Source organism: Mauremys reevesii, linkage group 4 (genome assembly GCF_016161935.1).
Source record: "Mauremys reevesii isolate NIE-2019 linkage group 4, ASM1616193v1, whole genome shotgun sequence".
NCBI lineage: Eukaryota > Metazoa > Chordata > Testudines > Geoemydidae > Mauremys > Mauremys reevesii.
In genome coordinates this window covers 1,278,602-1,305,216 of record NC_052626.1, presented here as the reverse complement: position 1 = coordinate 1,305,216, position 26,615 = coordinate 1,278,602, and the positions used below count along the sequence as shown (strand labels likewise).

General features: G+C 46.5%; 1 protein-coding gene across 5 annotated transcripts in view; it reads right to left on the bottom strand.

Moving 5' to 3' along the window:
* Positions 1–2,191: 2,191 nt before the first annotated feature.
* LRFN5 (leucine rich repeat and fibronectin type III domain containing 5) overlaps positions 2,192–26,615 on the bottom strand; it is a 168,663-nt gene continuing 144,239 nt past the window's right edge. For 3 of the 5 annotated variants that reach the window (XM_039538891.1, XM_039538892.1, XM_039538893.1), the window contains exons 2-3: positions 19,699–21,106; positions 17,593–18,953 (exon numbers count right to left, since the gene is read on the bottom strand). In XM_039538891.1, coding sequence (XP_039394825.1) covers positions 18,011–18,953; positions 19,699–21,086 — 2,331 coding nt within the window. In that variant the 5' untranslated portion in view covers positions 21,087–21,106 and the 3' untranslated portion in view covers positions 17,593–18,010. Of the gene's footprint in view, positions 2,565–5,156; positions 5,211–17,592; positions 18,954–19,698; positions 21,107–26,615 lie in introns of those variants that run through there. The other 2 variants (XM_039538895.1, XM_039538894.1) reach the window with 2 other exon arrangements.

Below are 26,615 nucleotides of genomic sequence, written 5' to 3'. Positions count from 1 at the left end.
CCCAGAAGGGGAAGCATGTTATTGGGGGAGGGGTGAATTGATTAGTGTTAAATCATAGAATCATAGACTTTAAGGTCAGAAGGGACCATTATGATCATCTAGTCTGCACAACACCTCCTGCACAATGCGGGCCACAGAATCTCACCCACCCACTCCTGTAACAAACCTCTAACCTATGTCTGAGCTATTGAAGTCCTCAAATTGTCATTTAAAGACTTCAAGGTGCAGAGAATCCTCCAGCAAGTGACCCACGCCCCACGCTGCAGAGGAAGGTGAAAACCCTCTAGGGCCTCTGCCAATCTGCCCTGGGGGAAAATTCCTTCCTGACCCCAAATATGGCGATCAGCTAAACCCTGAGCATGTGGCAAAACTCACCAGCCAGCACCCAGGAAAGAATTCTCTGCAGTAACTCAGATCCCAACCCATCTAACATCCCATCACAGACCATTGGGCATATTTACCACTAATAGTCAAAGATCAATTAATTGCCAAAATTAGGCTATCACATCATACCATCCCCTCCATAAACTTATCAAGCTTAGTCTTGAAGCCAGATATGTCTTTTGCCCCCACTACTCCCCTTGGAAGGCTGTTCCAGAACTTCTCTCCTCTCATAGTTAGAAACCTTTGTCTAATTTCAAGTCTAAACTTCCTGATGGCCAGTTTACATCCATTTGTTCTTGTGTCCATGTTGGTACTGAGCTTAAATAATTCCTCTTCCTCCCTGGTATTTATTCCTCTGATATATTTATAAAGAGCAATCATATCTCCCCTCCGCCATCTTTTGGTTGGGCTAAACAAGCCAAGCTCTTTGAGTCTCCTTTCATAAGACAGGTTTTCCATTCCTCTGATCATCCTAGTAGCCCTTCTCTGTACCTGTTCCAGTTTGAATTCATCCTTCTTAAACATGGGAGACCAGAACTGCACACACTATTCCAGATGAGGTCTCACCAGTGCCGTGTATAATGGTACTAACACCTCCTTATCTCTACTGGAAATATCTCGCCTGATGCATCCCAAGACCGCATTAGCTTTTTTCATGGCGATATCACATTAGTGGCTCATAGTTATCCTGTGATCAACCAATACTCTGAGGTCCTTCTCCTCTGTTACTTCCAACTGATGCCTCCCCAGTTTATAACAATAGTTCTTGTTATTAATCCCTAAATGTATGACCTTGCACTATTCACTATTAAATTTCATCCTATTCCTATTACTCCAGTTTACAAGGTCATCCAGATCTTCCTGTAGGATATCCCGGTCCTTCTCTGTATTGGCAATACCTCTCAGCTTTGTGTAATCCGCAAACTTTATTAGCACATTCCCACTTTTTGTGCCAAGGTCAGTAATAAAAAGATTAAATAAGATTGGTCCCAAAACCGATCTCTGAGGAACTCCACTAGTAACCTCTCTCCAGCCTGACAATTCACCTTTCAGTACGACCCATTGTAGTCTCCCCTTTAACCAGTTCCTTATCCATCTTTCAAATTTCATATTGATCCCCATCTTTTCCAATTTAACTAATAATTCCCCATGTGGAACCATATCAAATGCCTTACTGAAATTGAGGTAAATTAGATCCACTGCATTTCCTTTTTCTAAAAAGTTTGTTAGCTTCTCAAAGAAGGAGATCAGGTTGGTTTGGCACAATCTACCTTTTGTAAAACCATGGTGTATTTTGTCCCAATTACCATTGACCACAATGTCCTTAACTACTTTCTCCTTCAAATTTTTTTCCACGACCTTACATACTACAGATGTCAAACTAACAGGCCTGTATTTACTCGGATCACATTTTTTAACTTTCTTAAAAATAGGAACTATGTTAGCAATTCTCCAGTCATACTGTACAACCCCCGAGTTTACAGATTCATTAAAAATTCTTGCTAATGGGCTTGCAATTTCATGTGCCAGTTCCTTTAATATTCTTGGATGAAGATTATCTGGGCCCCCCGATTTAGTCCCATTAAGCTGTTTGAGTTTGGCTTCTACCTCGGCTGTGGTAATATCTACCTCCATATCCTCATTCCCATTTGTCATCCTACCCTGTGAGGTGTGTAGAGATGCTTCGGAAGGAATGGCATCATAGACCTGGTACAATCAGTTAGCATTTGCCAAGCCCTGCCTTTATAAATCAGTCAGCAGGCACACTCTGCCATAGTAAAATGTTTATTTGTTAAGGTGATATAAGTTACTGAGCGTTTTACAGTCTGTGAATTCACCACTGGCAACATTTAACACGAGGTCATATGGAAGCTGTTGCCACCATATTATTTATTTAAAAAAATCTTGAAGGCCAGAAAAGATATTTATAATGAATGTCGAAGTTGGGGGGTGGGGTATCCAGGAACCGGGAAAGCATGTTAATCCAAGGCAGCCTGTCTCCATGGCCTATTGGTGCAGGCTGTAGATGTCAAATGAGAGTTTCTGCTTGGGTGAGAATTGGTTCAACAGATTAATCTGCAGTGAGTTGGATCATGTTGCTTTTTGCTGAGTGAAAACATCAATGGTAACACTTTCTGGAGGTGGCAGAGGGCAGGTGTTCTTCAGCTCAGTTCCCGGGTCTGTGAAAAGAACCAAAACAAAGACAATAAGGAGATACGGGGTATGATTTAGCCAGGCAGTTAATCCCATGTCCTACAAATGCAGGGCAAATGAGAGGATGGAGAAAAGCTTTTCAGACAGGTATAGCCCAACTACCATAGCATAATGAGCCCTGCACACTCTGTGCCTGTGAACTGCTGCTGAAAGGGAAGACAGGGTTTGGCAGATCAGTTTTGAAAGGTCAAATAGAAATGAGACCGCTTGCCATTTAGCCACCCGCAGCTGATCGGTGCTGATCGGGGTTGAAAAGAATCCCTCTTGCACTATTATAGGGTGGCTGTTTGCAAACACAAATGCCAACCCATGGCAAGTAGAGCCAGGTGAATAATGAAGAAAAAACAATGAATGGAATAAGTTATCCCCCTCTCCCCCCCAAAAAATTGCAGTTAATTGAACACATTATTTAACGAACCCCTCGTATTCAACCAGCAGTAACTGAAAGGCAGAAGCCAGAGTGGTGGAGCCCACTGGAGTGCAAATGACTAGTACAAAACACATGGCTCTGCAATCCATTTTTTGTCTGCAAATTCCAGGGCTGCTCCTTGTCTCATTCAAGCCAATGACAGACCAGTCACTTGGTTCTGTGGAGGGAATCTCACATTTCGTGTGCTTTGACGGATCTGTACTGAATCCCCCCCACCCCACACACACACACTGTCCCAACAACAAAACTTCACCGGACCCCTTCCTAGCTCGTCTAGCGCCCCGTTGGGTGGGGAAGAGGAAGGACTTTTTTAGCCACCAGTCGAATAGCTGACATTTTAAAATGCCATGTTGTAGGTGTGGCAGTTTAATAGGACCTAGACTGTCTATTTCAAAACTGCTTCCCAGTTTGCTGAGGTTTTCAGAGGCCTTCAGCCTGCTCCCCAAGATCAGTTATTCCAGGCCCAGCGGTCCCATCCGGTGGGTCTAGTCTGCAGAAGGCTGAAGCTGGGCTGTGCTACCCGCTCCAGTGGGAATAGGATGGGATACAGTGACAAAATGCCACCAGCTTTCTACCCGCTGCTCCATCTTGGGGTGGGATTTTCCCTTGCAGGGCAGGCGGAGAGGTCTGTATACAACCCCCCTGGCCCAGGATCCTGAGGGGTTGGGGGGATTCCAGAGGATTCCCATGGAGACCCCATGGCTCCACCCAAGTTCCAGCTCCCCATTGCCACCCTCCCCCCCGTCCTGCCCCCACAGCACAGCACCAATGGTGTGCAATGAGTGTGAATCCCAGGGCTTGTTGGTCTGAAGGGAAGTGTCATGAAGCTTGCTGGAAATGAGGGCTAGGAGCATGACTGGGCCAAAGGCTCCCTATGCAAACTGGGATGGGGTGAATTTTCCGATGCCCTCCTGTCTCTGACATGCAGCAGGTGACATTTCCATAGAGGGATCATTTGTCTTCTGTGGCACTCAGAGGCCCCAACGAAGGGCAGGGCCCCATTGGACCAGGCCCTAGATATGCACATGGAAGTGGAGATGGTCCTGCCCTAGGGTGACCAGACAGCCAGTGTGACAGAGTGGGACGGGGGGGATAATAGGCGGCTCTAGGAGACAAAGCCCCAAATATCAGGACTGCCCCTATAAAATGAGGACGTCTGGTCGCCCTCTCCTGCTCCGAAGAGCTGAGTCTCAGGCAAGTGACAATGGCACATGGGATAAATGCACATTGCTGCAAAGGTGGAGCGAGAGTTCTACCGGCAGGGAAAACCAGCTCCTGGTCTCAGCATAGTGGGGGGGCACGTGTCACCCTCAGCTTCCAAAACCTGCTGCTGCTCCAGTGCTGGCTGGGTGCTTGTGCGGGTGCAGTTTGAGTCAGCGTCCTTGCAGGCAGGCGACTGGATACCCAGAAATGAAGTGGTATTTTTCCAAGAAGCTGGTTGTCTGAAAGCACATGAGTGCACAGCCAGCTAGCTGGGTTGTCTTGGTCCTAAGTGCTGGCTTTATCAGGAAACAACCTGTCCCTACAGTGCAAAAGTGGGATACAGAGCTCTTAAAATCTCCTTATGCAATGTAGCTTGTCTCAGTGCAACACAGACAGCAGGTTTTTTCTTAAGCCCAAACAGACAGGCAATGCTTTTCATTGGATTCAGTGCTTGTGCGATAGTGGATTCTCCAGGAACAGTCAGTTATCATCTCTGCAGATTAAGCTTTCTCCTTTCTTATGACATCATCCTGGACACCTGACTCTTGGGAGTTGGCCAGTTGCATCCAACACCTCCTGTGAGTAAGGTGAGCAGGATTCGGCAGGATTCGACTATCCACTCTGCCAGTGTCGCTCAGATGTATTTATGTAGGTAGGGTGACCAGATGTCCTGATTTTATAGCGACAGTCCTGATATTTGGGGATTTGTCTTATATAGGTGCCTATTACCCTCCCCCTCACACACACACAAAACCCCCTGGCCTAATTTTTCGCCCTTGCTATCTGGTCACCCTATATAGGTCCTCCTGTAACCGAAATGCCCTGCATGCCCCATTGCGTGGATTTGGGTCTCTCAGGAAAGCAAGTCATACACACGTTGTACTGTCAAAGGGAGACCACGTAGCTGGTACAAATTGTTACTTACAGTGTTGATTTACTCTGACAGTCGAAATCTAATGGCTAATTTATCTTCCCACCCCTGTATAGAAAAAAGAAAGAATAACAGCATCACTCTTAGCTGGTGTCCCAGTTCGATAGGCTTCAGAAAACAAAGCGATGCTAGACTGCTGTGAGCGCTAGAAGTTGTAATTTGTTGCACCCACATGATCTGAAGTGGCACTTACATTGTGAAAGGCGAGAATAAGAGGGATAAGAGCTCTACAGGCAGGGCTATAGGCAGAATCAATATTTTGATATTTCAAAGTAGAGCAATGTCAGGAAATACCACTTACCCCAGCACTGGTCTGGAACTGCAAGCAAGCGCCATGATGCAGGAAGTGTGCGGAAGCAGAACCCAGACATTTGTAATGCAGGAAATGTAATGCAGTTTAGGTTTCTTACTTGAATGAACACTCCTGATAGAACAGAGTTAAGTTCTATCTGTCAGCACCTCTGGCACAAGGGGAGACAGCTGTCCCTGGAGACAATTTCCTAAAATGTTTGATGATACACAGTAAAGCCCAACATAGCTAGGAAAAGACAATACAGCCATTTATGTGACTACAGGAAACTAGCCGATGACACAACCGGAAGCTAATAAGAGAGGTGGCACATGGGGCTGCCTCACTCATTGGTAGCTTCTGTAGCAAACTCTTTAGTATAAATGATACTGCAGCTGTCACACCTAGTGGTATCCTAAAAGGCCTGTAGGCACCAGTTTGCAAATAACAAGCATTGGCTGGATGGTTGTAGTAAATAGGACACTGCCAACTGGTTGGTTTGTTTTTTAACCAAAAACCTGTGCCGCCTTAAATAATTAAATCTGTTTGCTGAATTGCCTGGGGCAAGTAATTTTTTGTATAGAGGGGTTCAAATACTTTACACTCAGCAAGGTAACAGTGATGGGGAGACTTTCTGACTGAGCCAGTAAACGTTGATACAGATTTAGTGAGGCTGCAAACTAGTAATTCTGCTGAGCAGCAACTTCTAGAGTTGCCGTTTGCTTTTAATAAGTACGAGGCAATGGGAAATAATAACAAGGACAACCCCTAATACTATATTACGAGACAGGCCTGCGTATAAACTCCCCTTCTGCTGCTTGTTGTATTAACTTATTACAAAAAAAAATGTTTCTCCCTCCTCTGCATGGTGCATGTTGCCGCTATTGTCGCCAATGTTGCTGCTGGTGAAACCGACCGGGAATTCCACAGAAGGATTCACATTGGCTTTGCAATATCAGGAATATAGTAAAATGTAGCACAGTGTTTGCTACAGGCAAAAGCAAGCGTCAGAGCCTCAGCTTGTGTAAATGGGAGTAGCGCCACTGACACGCCGATTTACACCATTTGAGGATCTGATTTGTAACGTGGTTTTCAGCCTTCTGAAAGGTTATTGCCTAAATAATGGACAACAAGAGCATGAAAAACAGTTGCCAGTTCTTTTGAATGTTCCTTGGGAAATACGACCATGTTTTCCTTAGCAGCAAAGCCAAGCCTTCTTACAGCATTGCAAAGGCCTCGCTCTTCCCAGCTGGTCTAGCAGATTGTTACAGCTCTTCTGCTTTGGAACCACACATTATGCACCAATCAAAGACAAGCTCCCAATTTTGATTTCAAACCTTGCACACAAAAGCATAATGCTGATTAGAGGAGTGCTCTGTGAATAGTGTAGCGGGGGGCTCCAGTTTAGAGGGGCCCATGGCTCCTGCAGGCGCCGCAGTTTGCAGTGAGGTATAATACAGCAGCGCAGGGGCTGCTTTGAATTAATGCACTGGCAAAGCTTCTCTGATTTGACCCCCTATATTTATAAGGTGCTCTCAGGTCATGGGTGGGCAATGTTCCGTTTACAGGGGAAAAGGGTTGATCTAGACTTGGCTGATGTTCACAAGGTTTGCAATAACACCAGTCAGCCACCAAGAGCCCGGTGTGAATGTTCGTCTGGTGCGCACACTGAGAAAGTGGAGTTCTACCTAAAGGTGTGTGACACTCATGATGCACCTGGCCACTGCAACAGAGGTGGGTCAAAGGGTTTCCGAACTGTAACAATGACCTCACCTGGGTATTGTGGACAGACTAGGCCACAAAACATCAGGGAGCAGAGTTTTAAATGGGACAGACAAGATTGGCTGATTTAGGAACAGTACTTAGTAATGGGATAACCATCCGCATCCTTGAGAGGCTGAATCTTCTCCAGCACCCTCGGATACTAACACACCCAGTAGCATCTACCCTCTGCTTTCCCAGCTGCACGGTTCTGCATGCAGACCATGCTTCACTGGCAGACCCTTGCCTCTACTTTCTGCATTCCCTGAGTGCCGAGGCAGAGAGCCAGAATTTGGGCTAAAGGACAACGTGGAGCTGAATGGAAGCTCGACAGGCTGACAGCTGGGACTCCATCTTTTCCTGGAGGGGGTGAGGCTGGGACATGTTGTTCTGGCTGATTGTTCTACTGTTGCTCTTTTGCATAGGAGCATGAGGAAAATGGATCATTTTCAAGTAAATAAAAGCAAAATGGACAAGTCAAACCACATCTGCACCTACAACTGAACTGTCCCATATTGAGCACAGAGCAAGGAACTCCCCAAAGCCCAACCAGAAAGGCAGCACAGGGAACAACTAACACAGCAAACACACTCTGCACCCAGCTCTGTTCCTCCAGCCAAACCCGAATAGCAAACCCAGGGCATTTTCTCTCAGTAGAACAGTTAATGTCGTCAGAAGGGCTGGGAGAGGAGACACGTGCCAGCAAATTTTAGAACCAATGACACACTTGTGAATTTCCCCCCATCTGGTGATTCTAAGAGAAGACACCATTTCACTGCTGAGCTCTTAGCAGTGTAATCCGGGTCGCACTGCTCCTTTGGGTCTGTATTTTACAAGCCACAAGCACTGAGGTAATTCATTGCGGAAAGTCCTCTGCTGACTAAGGGCTAAACACAATCACTAGTGGGTGAAAGGCGCCCGTGCAGGGAGCCAGCACATGAGGTAGGTGCCACTATGTTCCACTTACTGCCCGAGGATTTAGTGGTACCTAGTTCTTATGTTGGCCTCCCTGCACAGGGGGTCGGTTTCACCGGGCCTTGCTAACCATCTCTCTTCTTTTCTGCAGGGTGTCCAGTAGTTCACACTGCATATGTGTGGGTAAGTTTTGTTCTTCTGAATAATGAATGCCTTTGCCCCAGCACTCTGTCCAAGCAATTGGCACAGCTGGCTTTGCAAAATTGGAAGAATACAGATTCTCCTCCGTCCTAGGGCGTTCCACCCTTTGGAGGAGTCAAGCCCCTAGAAAACCCGAATAAAATGAAAGGTCCCGTTGTACATTTATTACAGTGGAATCGCAGACATTTTATGCCCAATGCATATACACTGCATATCTTTCAGATGAAGAGAGAGAGAGCCATGTGAATAACCTTCTCTGATATCCAATCTAAGTAATCCTGTAATATTATCATAGAATTAAACCAAACAGTGCCAGCTGGTCCCCATAAGCCTCTGATAGAAATGCATGCTGGATGGAGTTTTTAGCTTTAGTGTTTACAAACCTGACTCTTTCGTGTAAAGAAGAAAAACCCAAGAAGCTATTAATATTTTGGTACTTGCACAGCACATTAAACACACATTAGCTCCAATTCAGACAACAGATATAGCATTGTCGTTTGTTACTTTTAAACTGCATGTGATTGAAACAAACAGATCAGCAGAAAACCCTTTAAAGCTACCGTCTCACCTACACACAGGTTCAATATGCCGGCTCCATAGGTTTTTATTCCCTCCGTACAGACCACACGGTATTTTCTCTTAACCATGTCTGACAAAACCTTCGCTTTAAGACTATGGGAATTAGAATAACGAGGTGGGGATCCTTTGTGACATAGCGTTTTAGTAGCTAGCAGTGTGTGCCCCCGCCGAAAGGGACCGATAATGCATGGATGGCAGGGAAACCCTGAGGTTTTTAACTTGCTCATTGGGAATTGAATATCATCATTTTGGGCTTAGGTTTCCTTGTGGGTCTCTGCAGTTGCATGGGGAAAAGTGGGCTTTTGTTAAAAAAAGGTTTCTCTCCTTCCAGCACAGCGTGAAAACATGGTCTGTCTTTTAGTACACGCTGATGGGGCCCTTTCTGAGCCCAATCCTGCAATGCCTTTGCAGATGCAATCCAGTGATGGCAATAGGAACGCTGCAGGATCGGCCTGATGAGAGGCTAAACTGATGCAGAACCGGGCTGTCCTGTAACAGATCATTGGGATTTATTTGATTTCAAGCACCAAATTACTGGATATAAAATAACATTTTGACCAGAGAGCAAAATCTCTCACTCGGTTACTGAAATCCACATAACACCAATACCGCTAAGGAAAAATGGCCTGCAAGCTTAACTTCTGTATAGGTCTGATCTGTTGCCAAAGTGATGCTAAAATTATTGATTTGCATTCAGTAGCATATTACTATTGTCACGCCATTGAAATATCTCTGATGTAGACACGAAGACCAAATAAGTTGAGGTGAAGTGAAGAGTGGAATGGGGCGAGGGGTAATGGACACAATAGAGCAATAGAAACACTTGTTTTCCTTGTGAAAATGACTGTTCCAGTAGTTATGCATCTATTTCTGCACATTGATGTTTTATGCAACAGACTGGAGCAGCTCTGTCAGCAGCTCTATCCCACCCTCCTTCACGGCATTGCTCTTCTCTCTTTGTTTCCTACTGTATCATTGAAAAAGGGATTTAAATCCCAAGGCACAACAATCGCATAACAGGCGAGTTCCTGGCTGGGTCTGCCTTCCATGCCCCTTATTATACCCAGGCAGCAGAGCAATCGCCAGACAGTCTGTGAACATGGGATTTATAAAGCCGCACACAAGCGACCAGGGAGCTTTGCGAACAGGGGCTGCTAACAGGGAGTTTCGCAAGGGAGTTCTCCAGGTGAAGGAGGAGCTAATACAGCATCTGTGGGGTAAGTGACTGTCTGTAGTGTGTGTTTGTTTGTGTTTGGGGGTTACTTGCTGTGTGCTGAGCTTGTGTTTGTCAGTCTGTTTGGTTGGTCGTTTGAAGGACCGTGTGCTGTGGCTGGCAGTTGGAGGCCGTGAGCTTCAAAGGAAGGTTTGAAAGCTCAACGCCTCTGGTAATTGGCTGAGCCTTAATCAGTGGGTGGGGCATTCACTCAGGCCAGGTCTTTATAAAGCCGTGCACAAGCGACCAGGGAGCTTTGCGAACAGGGAGTTTGGGAAGGGAGCGGGGGTCCCATGTCGGTCCTATCTGTTCCCCTGTAGTCCCTTTAAAACCTATAATCCAAACCACATTTCAAAACCGCTTTCTTTAAACCACCCTTCCACTAACTAGGAGACAATGCAGGCAGAAGCCCAGCAGCAGAGTGGGGGCTATCCAGTTTATTGCACTGAGTGTTGCATGTATGATTACCTGCCCTGTGGGCGGGTGGCGTATGTGTGCAGTCGGTGCAAGGAGCTCCTGGCCCTCAGAGACTATGTACGCACTTTGGAGGCCAGGGTGGCGGAACTGGAGGAGCTAAGAGAGGCAGAGAGGTATGTTGATGAGGCTTTCCGGGACACTGTAGAATTGTCCCACCTCCGCTCAGACAGCCCCTGTGCTGTTGAGGAGGAAGAAAGGCCCAGGGAAGCAGAGCAGTCAATGGGAGCAGAGGGAAAGTAGTTGGGACCCTCCTTCCAGATGGTGCTGGGGTTGCCTCTCGCACTGAGGTTGCCTCTCCGGGGGAGGGAACTCCAGTTTCTAGGAAAAGGCAGGTGTTAGTAATGGGAGATTCGATTATTAGAAACGTAGATAGCTGGGTCTGTGATGACTGGGAGAACCGTATGGTGACTTGCCTGCCTGGTGCGAGGTTGCGGATCTCTCGAGGCATCTAGACAGACTTATGTGTAGTGCTGGGGAGGAGCCGGTGGTCGTGGTACATGTAGGTACCAATGACATAGGGAAGGGTAGGAGAGATGTCCTGGAAGCCAAATTTAGGCTGCTAGGGAAGAGAATGAAATCCAGGACCTCTATGGTGGCATTTTCAGAAATGCTCCCACTTCCACGCGCAGGGCCAGGTAGGCAGGCAGAGCTTCAGAGTCTCAATGCGTGGATGAGACGATGGTGTAGAGAGGAGAGATTTACATCATTAGGAACTGGGGAAACTTCTGGGATGGGAGGAGCCTATACAGGAGAGATGGGCTCCACCTAAACCAAAGTGGAACTAGACTGCTGGCACTAAACATTAAAAAGGTTGTGGAGCAGTTTTTAAACTAGGAGATGGGGGAAAGCCGACTGCTGCAGAGGAGCATGTGGATCGGACACAGACTTCTCTTAGGGGAGAGTCTGATGATAGAGAATCTCCAGGTTATAGTCAGGAGCAGAGGACGGAAGAGGATAATGTAAGGGCTGGATCAGATGATAAACAGTCACATAAAAAAAGAATCTGGCACATCAGAAAAGGGCAGACAAATAAACAGGGACAAGTTTTTAAAGTGCTTGTACACAAATGCCAGAAGTCTAAATAATAAGATGGGTGAACTAGAGTGCCTTGTGATAAAGGAGGATATAGATATAATAGGCATCACAGAAACCTGGTGGACTGAGAGCAATCAATGGGACACAATCATTCCAAGGTACAAAATATATCGGAAGGACAGAACAGGCCGTGCAGGGGGAGGAGTGGCACTATATGTGAAAGAAAGTGTAGATTCAAATTAAGTAAAAAATCTTAAGCGAATCCACATGTTCCATAGAATCTCTATGGATAGAAATTTCATGCTCTAATAAAAATATAACATTAGGGATCTATTTTCGACCACCTGACCAGGACAGTAATAGTGATGATGAAATGCTAAGGGAAATTAGAGAGGCTATCAAAATTAAAAACCCAATAATATGGGGGATTTCAATTATCCCCATATTGACTGGGAACATTTCACTTCAGGACGAAATGCAGAGATAAAATTTCTCGATACTTTAAATGACTGCTTCATGGAGCAGCTGATACGGGAACCCACAAGGGGAGAGGCAACTCTAGATTTAATCCTGAGTGGAGCGCAGGAGCTGGTCCAAGAGGTAACTATGGCAGGACCGCTTGGAAATAGTGACCATAATACAATAGCATTCAACATCCCTGTGGTGAGAAGAACATCTCAACTGCCCAACACTGTGGCATTTAATTTCAAAAGAGGGAACTATACAAAATGAGGGGGTTAGTTAAACAAAAGTTAAAAGGTACAGTGACTAAAGTGAAATCCCTGCAAGTTGCAGGGGCCCTTTTTAAAGACACCATAATAGAGGCCCAACTTCAATGTATACCCCAAATTAAGAAACACAGTAAAAGAACTAAAAAAGAGCCACCATGGCTTAACAACCATGTAAAAGAATCAGTGAGAGATAAAAAGACTTCCTTTAAAAAGTGGAAGTTAAATCCTAGTGAGGCAAATAGAAAGGAGCACAAACCCTGCCAACTTAAGTGCAAGAGTGTAATAAAAAAAGCCAAAGAGGAGTTTGAAGAACGGCTAGCCAAAAACTCCAACGGTAATAACAACATGTTTTTTAAGTACATCAGAAGCAGGAAGCCTGCTAAACAACCAGTGGGGCCCCTTGACAATCGAAATACAAAAGGAGCGCTTAAAGATGATAAAGTCATTGCAGAGAAACTAAATGGATTCTTTGCTTCAGTCTTCACGGCTGAGGATGTTAGGGAGATTCCCAAACCTGAGCTGGCTTTTGTAGGTGACAAATCTGAGGATCTGTCACAGATTGAAGTGTCACTAGAGGAGGTTTTGGAATTAATTGATAAACTCAACATTAACAAGTCACCGGGACCAGATGGCATTCACCCAAGAGTTCTGAAAGGACTCAAATGTGAAGTTGCGGAACTATTAACTAACATTTGTAACCTGTCCTTTAAATCGGCTTCAGTACCCAATGACTGGAAGTTAGCTAATGTAACGCCAATATTTAAAAAGGGCTCTAGAGGTGATCCCGACAATTTAACGTCGGTACTGGGCAGATTAGTCTAAACAATAGTTAAAAATAAAATTGTCAGACACATAGAAAAACATAAACTGTTGAGCAATAGTCAACATGGTTTCTGTAAAGGGAAATCGTGTCTTACTAATCTTACTAAAGGTAGATCGTGCCAAACCAACCTGATCTCCTTCTTTGAGAAAGTAACAGATTTTTTAGACAAGGGAAATGCGGTGGATCTAATATATCTTGATTTCAGTAAGGCGTTTGATACGGTACCGCATGAAGAATTACTGGTTAAATTGGAAAAGATGGGGATCAAAATGAAAATCCAGAGGTGGATAAGGAACTTGTTAAAGGGGAGACTGCAGCGGGTCGTATTGAAAGGTGATCTGTCGGGTTGGAGGGAGGTTACCAGTGGAGTTCCTCAAGGTTCGGTTTTGGGTCCGATCTTATTCAATCTATTTATCGCTGACCTCGGAACCAAAAGTAGGAGTGGGCTGATAAATTTTGCGGATGACACGAAGTTGGGAGGTATTGCCAATTCAGAGAAGGATCAGGATATCCTCCAGGGAGATTTGGATGACCTTGTAAACTGGAGTATTAGTAATAAGATGAAATTCAATAGTGAGAAGTGTAAGGTTATGCATTTAGGGATGACTAACAGGAATTTTAGTTATAAGCTGGGGACGCACCAGTTGGAAGTAACGGAAGAGGAGAAGGACCTCGGAGTCCTGGTTGATCGCAGGATGACTATGAGTCGGCAATGTGATGTGGCCATTAAAAAAGCTAATGCGGTCTTGGGATGCATTAGACGAGGTATTTCTAGTAGAGATAAGGAGGTGCTAGTCCCGTTATACAAGGCGTTGGTGAGACCTCATTTGGAGTACTGTGTGCAGTTTTGGTCTCCCATGTTTAAGAAGGATGAATGCAAGCTGGAACGGGTACAAAGAAGGGCCACTAGAATGATCTGAGGAATGGAAAGCCTGTCGTATGAAAGGAGACTTGAGGAGCTCGGTTTGTTTTCCTTAACCAAAAGAAGGTTGAGAGGAGATATGATTGCTCTCTTTAAATATATCAGAGGGATAAATACCAGGGAGGGAGAGGAATTATTTCAGCTCAGTACTAATGTGGACACAAGAACAAATGGATATAAATTGGCAGTCAGGAAGTTTAGGCTTGAAATTAGACGAAGGTTTCTAACCATCAGGGGAGTGAAATTCTGGAACAGCCTACCGAGGGAAACAGTGGGGGCGAAGGACCTCTCTGGCTTTAAGATTAAGCTTGATGAGTTTATGGAGGGAATGGTTTGACAGGATAACGTGATTTAGTCAATAGGTCAATAACGTGCCACCACTGGTAATTAGTACCGAGGGTCAATGTTGGGATATTGAAAGTCTTTTTCCTGAGTGTCTGGCTGGAGAGTCTTGCCCGCATGCTCGGGGTTCAGCTGATCGCCATATTTGGGGTCGGGAAGGAATTTTCCTCCAGGGTAGATTGGCAGTGGCCCTGGAGGTTTATCACCTTCCTCCGCAGCATGGGGCAGGGGTCGCTTGCTGAAGGATTATCTGCTACTTGAAGTCTTTAAATCAGGATTTGGGGACTTCAAAGCTGAGTCAAGGGAGAGAATTATTTCAGGAGTGGGTGTGTCAGCTTTTGTGGCCTGCATCTTGCGGGAGGTCAGACTAGATGATCATAATGGTCCCTTCTGATCTTAAGTTCTATGATTCTATGATTCTATAATCTATTAGAGTTCTTTGAAGGGGTCAACAAACATGTGGACAAGGGGGATCCAGTGGACATAGTGTACTTAGATTTCCAGAAAGCCTTTGACAAGTTCCCTCACCAAAAGCAACAAAGAATCCTGTGGCACCTTATAGACTAACAGACGTTTTGCAGCATGAGCTTTCGTGGGTGAATACCCACTTCTTCTCTTGCATCCGAAGAAGTGGGTATTCACCCACGAAAGCTCATGCTGCAAAACGTCTGTTAGTCTATAAGGTGCCACAGGATTCTTTGTTGCTTTTACAGATCCAGACTAACACGGCTACCCCTCTGATCCCTCACCAAAGGCTCTTACGTAAATTAAGCTGTCCTGGGATAAAAGGGAAGGTCCTTTCATGGACTGAGAACTGGTTAAAAGACAGGGAACAAAGGGTAGGAATAAATGGTAAATTCTCAGAATGGAGAGGGGTAACTAGTGGTGTTCCCCAAGGGTCAGTCCTAGGACCAATCCTATTCAATTTATTCATAAATGATCTGGAGAAAGGGGTAAACAGTGAGGTGGCAAAGTTTGCAGATGATACTAAACTACTCAAGATAGTTAAGACCAAAGCAGATTGTGAAGAACTTCAAAAAGATCTCACAAAACTAAGTGATTGGGCAACAAAATGGCAAATGAAATTTAATGTGGATAAATGTAAAGTAATTCACACTGGAAAAAATAACCCCAACTATACATACAATTTGATGGGGGCTAATTTAGCTACAACGAGTCAGGAAAAAGATGTTGGAGTCATCGTGGATAGTTCTCTGATGATGTCCATGCAATGTGCAGAGGCGGTCAAAAAAGCAAACAGGATGTTAGGAATCATTTAAAAGGGGATAGAGAATAAGACTGAGAATATATTATTGCCCTTATATAAATCCATGGTACGCCCACATCTCGAATACTGGGTACAGATGTGGTCTCCTCACCTCAAAAAAGATATTCTAGCACTAGAAAAGGTTCAGAAAAGGGCAACTAAAATGATTAGGGGTTTGGAGAGGGTCCCATACGAGGAAAGATTAAAGAGGCTAGGACTCTTCAGCTTGGAAAAGAGGAGACTAAGGGGGGATATGATAGAGGTATATAAAATCATGATTGATGTTGAGAAAGTTGATAAGGAAAAGTTATTTACTTATTCCCATAATACAAGAACTAGGGGTCACCAAATGAAATTAATAGGCAGCAGGTTTAAAACAAATAAAAGGAAGTTCTTCTTCACACAGCGCACAGTCAACTTGTGGAACTCCTTGCCGGAGGAGGTTGTGAAGGCTGGACTATAACAGAGTTTAAAAGAGAACTGGATACATTCATGGTGGTGAAGTCCATAAATGGTTATTAGCCAGGATGGGTAAGGACTGGTGTCCCTAGCCTCTGTTTGTCAGAGGATGGAGATGGATGGCAGGAGAGAGATCACTTGATCATTGCCTGTTAGGTTCACTCCCTCTGGGGGACCTGGCATTGGCCACTGTTGGTAGAGCGATACTGGGCTAGATGGACCTTTGGTCTGACCCAGTACGGCCGTTCTTATGTTCTTATGTAACATACAGAAATGCCAATCAAAAGAAGCACCAGGGCTGGGAAAGGATTTCATTAATTATTAACTAATTATTAATTAATATTATTAATTTACCAGAAGATGATCCACCCGCCTAGTCCTGCTCTGCAGCCTCAGAGATTTATCTTAACATGAAACTGGAAGTGCCTTCCTTTTAGCCATCACTAATAGTCATGCTATGCCCTCCCATCTCATCCAAGGCCGGTACCGGGCCTGTACTGGGGACTGTGTCTTGACAGATCTGCTATTTCCCATGTCTGAGAAGCAGTAGGGGTGTCACCAGGCAGGGTCATGGGAGGACTCCAGCACCCGGGACCCAGGCCGCTCATCTCAGATGGCTAAACTGAGCGCTGGTGTTGCAGGACTGCAGTGTACTGTGGCTGGGTTCAGTGTCAAGGCTGCCATCCTGCCAGGTCCTTGCTAAAGTGGGGGTGAAGACCGGGCACGTTTCCTGCTAGTGAGGGTGGCTGCAAATTTCTGAGCCTGATACTGCTGCACTTGCACCCGTAACCCCCCATTGCAATCACCAAGTGTCTTTACTGATTAGGGATGGCAGCTCTGGGCCCCGCATTATTGTTTTTCTCCATTTATTCTGAGCCTAACAAACCAGGCCTTAAACTCCCCCATCTCATCAGACCCAACTACACTCACAGGGAAAGACCTGTCCTGCTCTGAGCCTTTGCTGCCCCCCACACAACACACATCGAAGCCCTGAACGCCGACACATCTGCATTTGGGATTCCGGCTCGGAGCCAGGTCCTCTGCTGGTGCACAGGCATTGTCACTGGCTGGGGAGGAGCAACACCCGTCTCCACCAGCTGAGGATCTGGCCCTGTGTCCTCATTCCCGCACACTAAAGCAGAGCTTTTACTCACCCCAGAACGCTGAGGGCATCTCCTTTCCCCTCCCTCCCTGCCCCAGCTGGGAAACCGGTTGGTAATGTCAATACCAGGGAACCCCCGAGGAACCTACACCAAGAAGGCTGCTTCCAAGGGGACTTCCTTTAACACTGGCTGGGTACACTTATTGAGTCTTTTATTTTACACAACATAACAACACAGAGTTGTTGTTTCTGTACAGCATTTGCCTAAAAACAAAGGCAACACCATTGTCACTGAAAAGAAACATACAGTCTGATCATTTTAAAAAATATCATTTTACTGATTGATCCATAAGTTGTCTTTTGTTAGCTTGGAGGAAAGAGCATTTCCTTTAGAAAAGGCTTTTTCTGTGAAACTCTCTTTTGTTTTCTGCTACTGCAGAACCAGGAAGCCAGTCCTAGAGTAGGGGAAGGCACTGGTGCTGTTTCATGCTTTTTTCCTTTAATCATTTTATCTGTGAATGTTGCCTTCGGTTGTTATATTAAATAAAATAAAATAAACAGAACAAAACCTGTGTGCCCCGGGCAGCTCACACACAACACTGCCTGGACAAGCCGGAACTCAGCAAGCCAGGAGTGGATTCCAAAGCCCCATCTCCCAGCAGGGAGGTCTCAGACAATGTTTGCTGTTTTGTTTTTCATGACAATAAAATAAAATACACTTTAAAAAGCGGGTCACACAGTGCTTTCCAATATCCACTCAGAACTCGAGAAAGTTGCTTTTCCACTATCCACATCAGAATTGTCTGACTGAATTAGCATCCCATTCATAGACATGCTCCTTTTAGACCATAATCCACCTGTGTTGTGGGAGTTACCATACCAATGGCATTCCATTAATTCTCCGTTCAGGGAGTACCTGCGCTTTGCTCTGGATGTTTCAGCTGGCAAAGTGAGAAACTTACTTGGCTTTGATTGTGCTCTTTTGTAGGTGGGGGGCCCTTTGGCAGGGGCCGGGGGACGACTAGCTAGCTGCAGCGCAGTGGAGTTATTTCGGTTAGTGTTCTGGGACTCGGTATTTGTGAGAGCTTCGCTCGGTGGCTCGTTGCTTGGCTTTGGCCCAGGCTTTCTCTTCTGCTTTTGGGAGGCAGAAGCGCTGGAAGTCCACGTGTGAGGCAGTGCAGAGGTAGTGGTAGTGGAGTCCTGGCTCGAGCAAGTGTCTGAGGACTGAGTCACACTGTCATTGGGGACTCTGGAGCACTGGACGCTCTCCTCATGCCCGACGGCCTGTTTGGACATCGACGGGGGCATCGCACCACTGCAGCCTTGTATCTGAGCGCCGTTGGTCTGAGAATAAACATTGCTGACCTTAGTCACCTTGTGCTGCCCGTTGTTGTTACACACCTTGTAGCGGATCATGAGGATGATGATGAACACGAGCACAGAGGCCACGATAATCCCACCAATGATGATAATCATGGTGCCGCCCAGGAACTGGGATTGCATGAAATGGCAACGGACATAATCCTGCTCGGTAGTGAACTGTATGCACCCAACGACCCTGGTGGCCGTGAGGGAGGTGATGCCGTCATCATAGATTGCCAAGACACACAGGTCGTAGACAGTCCCAGCGGCCAGGTTGTTGACCAGGAAAGTTTTGCTCGTGGGAGGTATCATTCTGGGGGACAAGGGAACTGATGTTATTAAACAAGGCACTCACCGTCATCTCCCATCCCCAACTCTCAAATCACCCGCGAAGGCGATCGCCCCCCAGGGACACTAACACGCTGCACCCCTGGAGTTACTCAGGGCCGACTCCAATGGCTGCATTAGCAGCGCTGCATCTCCCATTGGCAAGCCCACTAATTGCCTTGCTCAGCAGCGCAGAGCTCCTGAGACGAGCCACTGCTAAATCAAAAAAAAATCATTTATGACAAATTGGTTTTGAAAGGTGTGACTGTTACATTAGCTGACTTGAAAACAAATCCACTTAGCACATAAAACACCTCTGCGTGCACTGCACAGGCTGAGCGGCAGAGAGACTGAGGACAGAATTAGAGGGCCTTAGTGGACATACATTTATGGACATCTTTCTCCCAGGCTTTCAAAAACTGAGGGTGTAAGATCCATTTAACTCATCTAACTTTACAATCCTTCTGCTAATCAGATTACCGCAGGGGATAAAGGTCAGATTGGATTATCCAAAAATAACACTATTCAAAGTAATTTTCCTATTTGTTAGTTGAAAATTGCATTAGTTTTTCACAAGCCCTGCACCATATGCTTCTGAGGACGGTGTTCTGATCTGGCTAAGTGGTACAGTAACCACTCCTCAATAATGGACTGCAATGGAACAGCACATTAATAAATCAATAGGAAACAAGAGCTAAGTGCAGATACAGATGTCATTGGATTTGTCTTACCTGTAAACAAGTGAGTCATCGTAAGTACCATTGTACTGGATTTGGAACATACGTATTCCAGGTATATTTCTTTGAAAATTAAATTTGAGTAGCGCAGTGGATGATGTTGCTTCTGCTACTACAACTTTCTTATCCTGGCTGACTTTAGTATCCCCATTATTACTACTCGCATTTGACCCTGACTTGGTGGATGTCGAGATGTCCGAGGAGCCAGGGTCAGGCTCGTGAATGTGGTTTGTACTGTTTAGCAAATGAGGAAGTTTGATTATGTGAAGATCCACCATTTGAGTGGCTTCTCCTGCAGGGTTCGATGCTATGCAGGTGAAGGAGCCTGTATCCTTCACAGTTGTTATAAGTATGTCTAGCGTTCCATTGTCGTACACCAGCGACCTTGTTGCATTTGAAATAAGTTTGCCTTCTGGTGAAATCCAATGAATGGCTGGCTCTGGATCGCCCCGGGCCTTACATCTCAGAGTTGCCCGTTGACCCTCCAGCACTCTGAGCTCATGGGTATGTCTAGTAATGAGAGGTGGTTCACACAGGAACTCTTCCTCTGGGATTGACCAAAAATACCGACCAGATAACAGTGGAGGAGAAGCGCAAGTCTCTAGGTCATCTTCTCTGGAAAGACGCCTCAGCCACAGGAGTTCACAGTTGCAATGCAAAGGGTTTCCACCAAAGCTTAATGCAAAAGTAGAGGGGCTGATGATTCCTGAGGTTGCTAATACCTGAGCTCGTTGAAAGAGAGGATCAGGTGGCAGCTTCTGCAATTTATTTGATGTGACATCTAACCTGGTCATCTTGTGGAGGTGGGAGAAAGTTCCCTTAGGAATGTGGTCAATCATATTGTGGTCTAAACTGAGTGTGTGCAAGCTAACCATCTTCTCCACGGCATCCCACGGGATAGTTTCTAGATTGTTATAGGACAAATCCAGTTCTTCAAGAGCTAAAACATCATCAAAGGCTGTGGAAGAAATTAAAGTCAGCTGATTGTTGTTAAGTATCAAATGGTGCAGGTTGGAAAGCCCACTGAACATGTCATTGGTGATCTTAGTCAACCTGTTGCTGTTCAAATGCAAAGCTCGCAAATTGCGCAAATCAGCGAATGCATGAGGTGTAATAAAACTTATTGTATTCCTGGATAGCGTCAGGTCCACGAGGCTGGTCATGTTGGCAAAATCTTTCCTTTTGATGTTTGTAACAAAATTGTCCGCCAGCCGCAGTTCCACGGTCCTTCTGTCGATGTTTGGGGGAACAAATAAAAGCCCTTTCTTGGCACAGAGGGTTGCAAGATTTGGAGACAAAATCTGACAGACACAGCGCTTGGGGCAGATCTGGGCTCTCACTGCTACGCCAATGAACAGCAGATACAAAAGCAGTTTTTCCATTGTAGATCAGGTTTCAGAGCCTGCAAGAGAGCGCAAAGCACATTGTTAGTATCCCCCATGTGGAACACAACCCATGCAATAAGGGGGCAAAGAAAGGAAGGACGGGCTAGTGGATACAGCACCGGGCTGTGGCTCAAGGGATTGGGCAGCTGTCCGTGTCTATTTTGATTGTAAGCTCTTTAGGGGAGTGGCTGTCTCTCAATACATGTCTGTACACTGAGTAGCGCAATGAGGCACCAGTCTTGGTGCTTCCACAGTAAAAATGATGACACCAACAGGAGGTGGTCCCATTAGGCTGAGAAGAACCCCAATACAATGAATACGTGATAATAACGATGGGCATTCATAAGCTAGGGATTTACTTTTTAATGGTGACAGGTGTTATCCATTATCAAGCAGCAGACCAATACAGGGTTCTTCGGTGGTTTATACGTTATTTGTTTGGTCTTATGGAAATAGCAGTTGGATAACAGAGGCACAGAATTTTACATTCTATCAGCAGCACATTTTGAAGCCCCTGCCATCGCAACTCATTCTTGGACCTGAATCACCTGGTTATGCCACTCCTTGGCCTCTCCTGAGCAGACACTGTAAACTCCTTCATTTTTATGTCTTTTTGTGATACTGCTAAGTAGTCATCTGGAGTTTGTTGTCTACCATTCATAAATTGTTAACCATTTTGTTGGCGGAGGGCTAGATAAATAGGGAACCCAACCAAATTTTAGATGATTATCGCTTTCTCCAACTCCCTGGGTAGCAACACTGTATTCCCCCCGCCCCCAGAAAATTCTGCCAGTACAATTACAGCCTTAGTCTTAGAACTGGGTTCTAGCAGATCTGCACACACCGGAATTACACAACCACTTCACCAGCTCCATAAATATACTACCATAAAGACAGTACCTTTGAAATGGCCATAAACACACAGAGACCAGGTGAGTGAGGTAACAGCTTTTATTGAACCAACTACTGCTGGTGAGATAGACAGAAGTTGGTCCAGTAACAGATAGCACCTTGCCCACCTTGTTTCTCTAATATCCAGGGACTGACATGGCTCCCGCAGCCCTGCATATGCAAACATACAAGCTGTTTCACAGCTGTCCAGGGTTCAAAGCTTGTGAGAGTTGTTAGGCAAACCCTGGGAACTTTGAACGGGGAAGAAGTAATCCGGTCTGTCCATGAACTGGGAAATGAAATGGAATAAGAGTCTGTAAAATGCAAAAGACAATCAGTGATGATATCAAGCCCCTAAGCACTGTTCCTCAGAAACGCTGAGCACCTAAAAGTCCTTCTGAAGCTAATGTAAGCAGTTCCAAACCTCTGACTCAGACCACTGAGTTCCTCAGGCAAGAGGGCTTCACCCAACGAATTATAGTTTAAAAAATTAACACGGCCTTGAGGATGAGGTTGATGATTCTTAGTGCTGATGACCATGTCCAACACATGATGAACTCCTGCAGAAGGTTTATTTCTATCAAAGTCTATATATACTGAGCTATCTATTTATGATCTTGAATTAAAAAGTTCTTACTCAACATAAACTGTTGCTATATCATTCGTTAGCCAGACAGTATTTGCGCTTTTATGTAGGTGCTGAGGTTTTCCTCTCTAACAAATTCCTTTTAGGCAGGTTGTATTTTTAAACAGAGAAGAGCATATCACCTGGGGACTAGAAAATGGTCCTTCATCACTGAATCAATCTCTCAGCCAATGGCTCTCCTATAATACATGCTCTAGAGAATCAGCATTTATCTGACAACTGGAAAAGGATATAAAAACAAATTTATTTTTTACAGCCAGCTGAGAGTGTAATTCTTTCTCTATAGAATCCAATGTTACACCAATTTATACTGGACTCCTTCAGAGACAACTGGCCATTCTTGGACTATAAATGCACCAATTAAATTAGTTCCCTTTTCTGCTAGCCTTAAACTCATGGGAAGCAGGCTGTTCCTGTCAGAAATAGTAAAATTTTAGGATAAAACCTTTTGTAGCTCCACGGAGCATCATTTTTGCATTAATTTTGACAGCAAGCGAACTTCGAGGGTGATGTTTAAATACATTCTGAGGATTAAGTTTTAGGCCTTTTATGTAAGTAATATATGTTGGAAAGATTGTACTCCTGTAAATGGAATCAACGCGGTGGGAATTCAGATGCTGAACAGGGACTAAATGAACACCACAAAAATAACCTTTCTAGACAACAACTAAGAAGCTTAATTCATGATGCTTGTTTGCACCTGTTTAGTACAGATTTAGTGTCCCAAAATCTTGTTCAGTGTTTTCCTCTGATCTTGTTGTGTCAAGGCCAATAGATATTAGAGCATGTATGCATGTTCCCAACCAATGTGCATCCAGGCAGCTTTGTTTTCATCCTGTGTCTTAAATATTCTCACCATTGCTCCTGTGTCTAAGCATGCTATTATTTATATAATACAGCAATGACAACAACGTGCTAGACATGCACAGATACCCAGCACAAACTGCGCAGACATACCTGAGGCACACTGCACAGACACCCAGAGCACACTGCACAGAGACACCCGGGGCACACTACACAGACACACCCACAGGTACAGTGCACAGATACACTGTGGCACACTGCACAGAAACTTGTGGAGCACACTGCACAGACACACCCGGCGCACACTGCACAGATAAATGCAGGGGCACACTGCACAGGCACACCAGTACACGCTACACAGACACACCCAGGGCACACTGCACAGACACATCTGATACACACTGCACAGAGACACCCAGGGACACACTACACAGACTCACCCAGGGACACACTGCACAGAAACACCCAAGGCACACTGCACAGATAGGCACAGGGGCACACTGCACAGATACACCAGTACACACTGTGCAGACACACCCAGGGACACACTACACAGACACACACGAGGGTGCACTGCACAGATACACCAGGGACACACTGCACAGACACACCGAGGACACACTACACAGACACACCCGAGGGCACATTGCACAGATACACCAGTGGAACACTGCACAGAAACATGTGGGGCACACTACACAGACACATCCAGAGCACACTGCACAGAGACACCTGGGGCACACTACACAGACACACCCGCAGGCACACTGCACAGATAACTGCAGGGACACACTGCACAGGCACACCAGTACACACTGCACAGACATACCCAGGGCACACTGCACAGACACATCTGGTACACACTGCACAGAGACACTCAGGGACAAACTACACCGACACGCCAGGGGGCACACTGCACAGAAACACCCAGGGCACACTGCACAAATACAGCCCCCAGGCGTGTCTGTATAATGTGTCCCTGGGTGAGTCTGTGTAGCGTGTCCCTGGGTGTCTCTGTGCAGTGTGTACCCAGCGACACACTACACAGAAACACCCGAGGGCACACTGCACAGAAACATCCAGGGTACACTGCACGGAAACACATGGGGCACACTGCACAGACACACCTGGACCACACTGTGCAGACAAATGCAGGGGCACACTGCAGAGGCACACCAGTACACACTGCACAGACACACCCAGGGGCACATTGCACAGACACACCAAGGGACACACTTCACAGACACACCGAGGGCACATTTCACAAACACACCCAGGGCACACTGCACAGATACACCCAGGGATACACTGCATGGGCACACCAGGGCACATTGCACAGACACACCTGGGGCACACTGTACAGGTACACCCAGGGCACACTACGCAGACACACCTGAGGGCACACTGCCCAGATACACCTGGGGCACAATGCACAGAAACACCCGGGGCACACTGCACAGAAACACCTGGGGCACACTGCACAGGCACACCAGGGCACATTTCACAGACACACCCAGGGCACACTGCACAGACACACCCAGGGGCACATTGCACAGACACACCAAGGGACACACTTCACAGACACACCGAGGGCACACTGCACAGGCACACCAGGGCACATTTCACAGACACACCCAGGGCACACTGCACAGACACACCCAGGGCACACTGCACAGAGACACCCGGGGCACACTGCACAGAAACACCTGGGGCACAATGCACAGACACACCCAGGGCACACTGCACAGACACACCCAGGGGTACATTGCACAGACACACCCAGGCACACTGTACAGGCACACCAGTACACACTGCACAGACACACCCAGGGACACACTGCATGGGCACACCAGGGCATATTGCACAGACACACCTGGGGCACACTGTACAGGTACACCCAGGGCACACTACACAGACACACCTGAGGGCACACTGCCCAGAAACACCTGGGGCACACTGCACAGAAACACCTGGGGCACACTGCACAGGCACACCAGGGCACATTTCACAGACACACCCAGGGCACACTGCACAGAGACACCCAGGGCACAATGCCCAGGCACACGCTGGGGTACATTGCACAGACACACCCAGGGCACACTGCACAGACACACCCAGGGGTACATTGCACAGACACACCCAGGCACACTGCACAGGCACACCAGGGCACATTTCACAGACACACCCAGGGACACACTGCATGGGCACACCAGGGCATATTGCACAGACACACCTAGGGCACACTGTACAGGTACACCCAGGGCACACTACACAGACACACCTGAGGGCACACTGCCCAGAAACACCTGGGGCACACTACACAGAAACACCCGGGGCACACTGCCCAGGCATACCTGGACCACACTGCCCAGGCACACGCTGGGGCACATTGCACAGACACACCCAGGCACACTGCACAGGCACACCAGTACACACTGCACATTATCCCTGCTCCAAATACCCAGCGCTAGAGTAGCGCTCAAGAGGAGCGGGAATGCACAGGTGCTGGTGGCTGCCATCCCCAGTCCCAGCATGACATGGTGAGGAAGCACGGCCTTGGCAGAATGCAGCACAGGGTGGGGAGCAGGGGAGAATTGCATCTGAACGGAGTTATGTCCCAATGCAAGGCTCGAAGCCTGTGTGTGAGCCGTATGCACAGCAGTGACCACCCAATGGCTGCAGCTGCCACTCGCGCCATCCCAGCCACTCTGACCGGTTTCTGTGTGAATGTGCTGATTGGACAGAATTGAACTTTCCATCGGTACACGTCAAATCCATCAAAATGTTCAATAGAAAGCAGGCTGGGCTGTGGGCGGGTCAGGCACCCAAGGGCACACTGCCTGTCCGGTAGCCAGGCAGCTGGGTACTGAAACGGATGGTTCCATTGGGCAGAAAATCCCGCAATGTCGACGCAGAACAAAGAAAGTGAAACAAACTGTCAACGTCCCAGAATTCCCATGAGCCAGAGCTTCCCTTTCCTGGCCAGCTCCCGCTGCCACCACACAGGGTATGTGATTCAGAGGCATTCCCGCACTAGATCTGATCTAATTAGCACACTCAAAACTGAGCCTTGCCACGGCTGCATATGGGGTTAGCTGCCCCCTGTACGTACCTAGCACCCAGACGGGATCGTTCTCGGGGTGGCTCTCCCCTCCCACTACTCCCACTGCTGCGTCTACACTCCT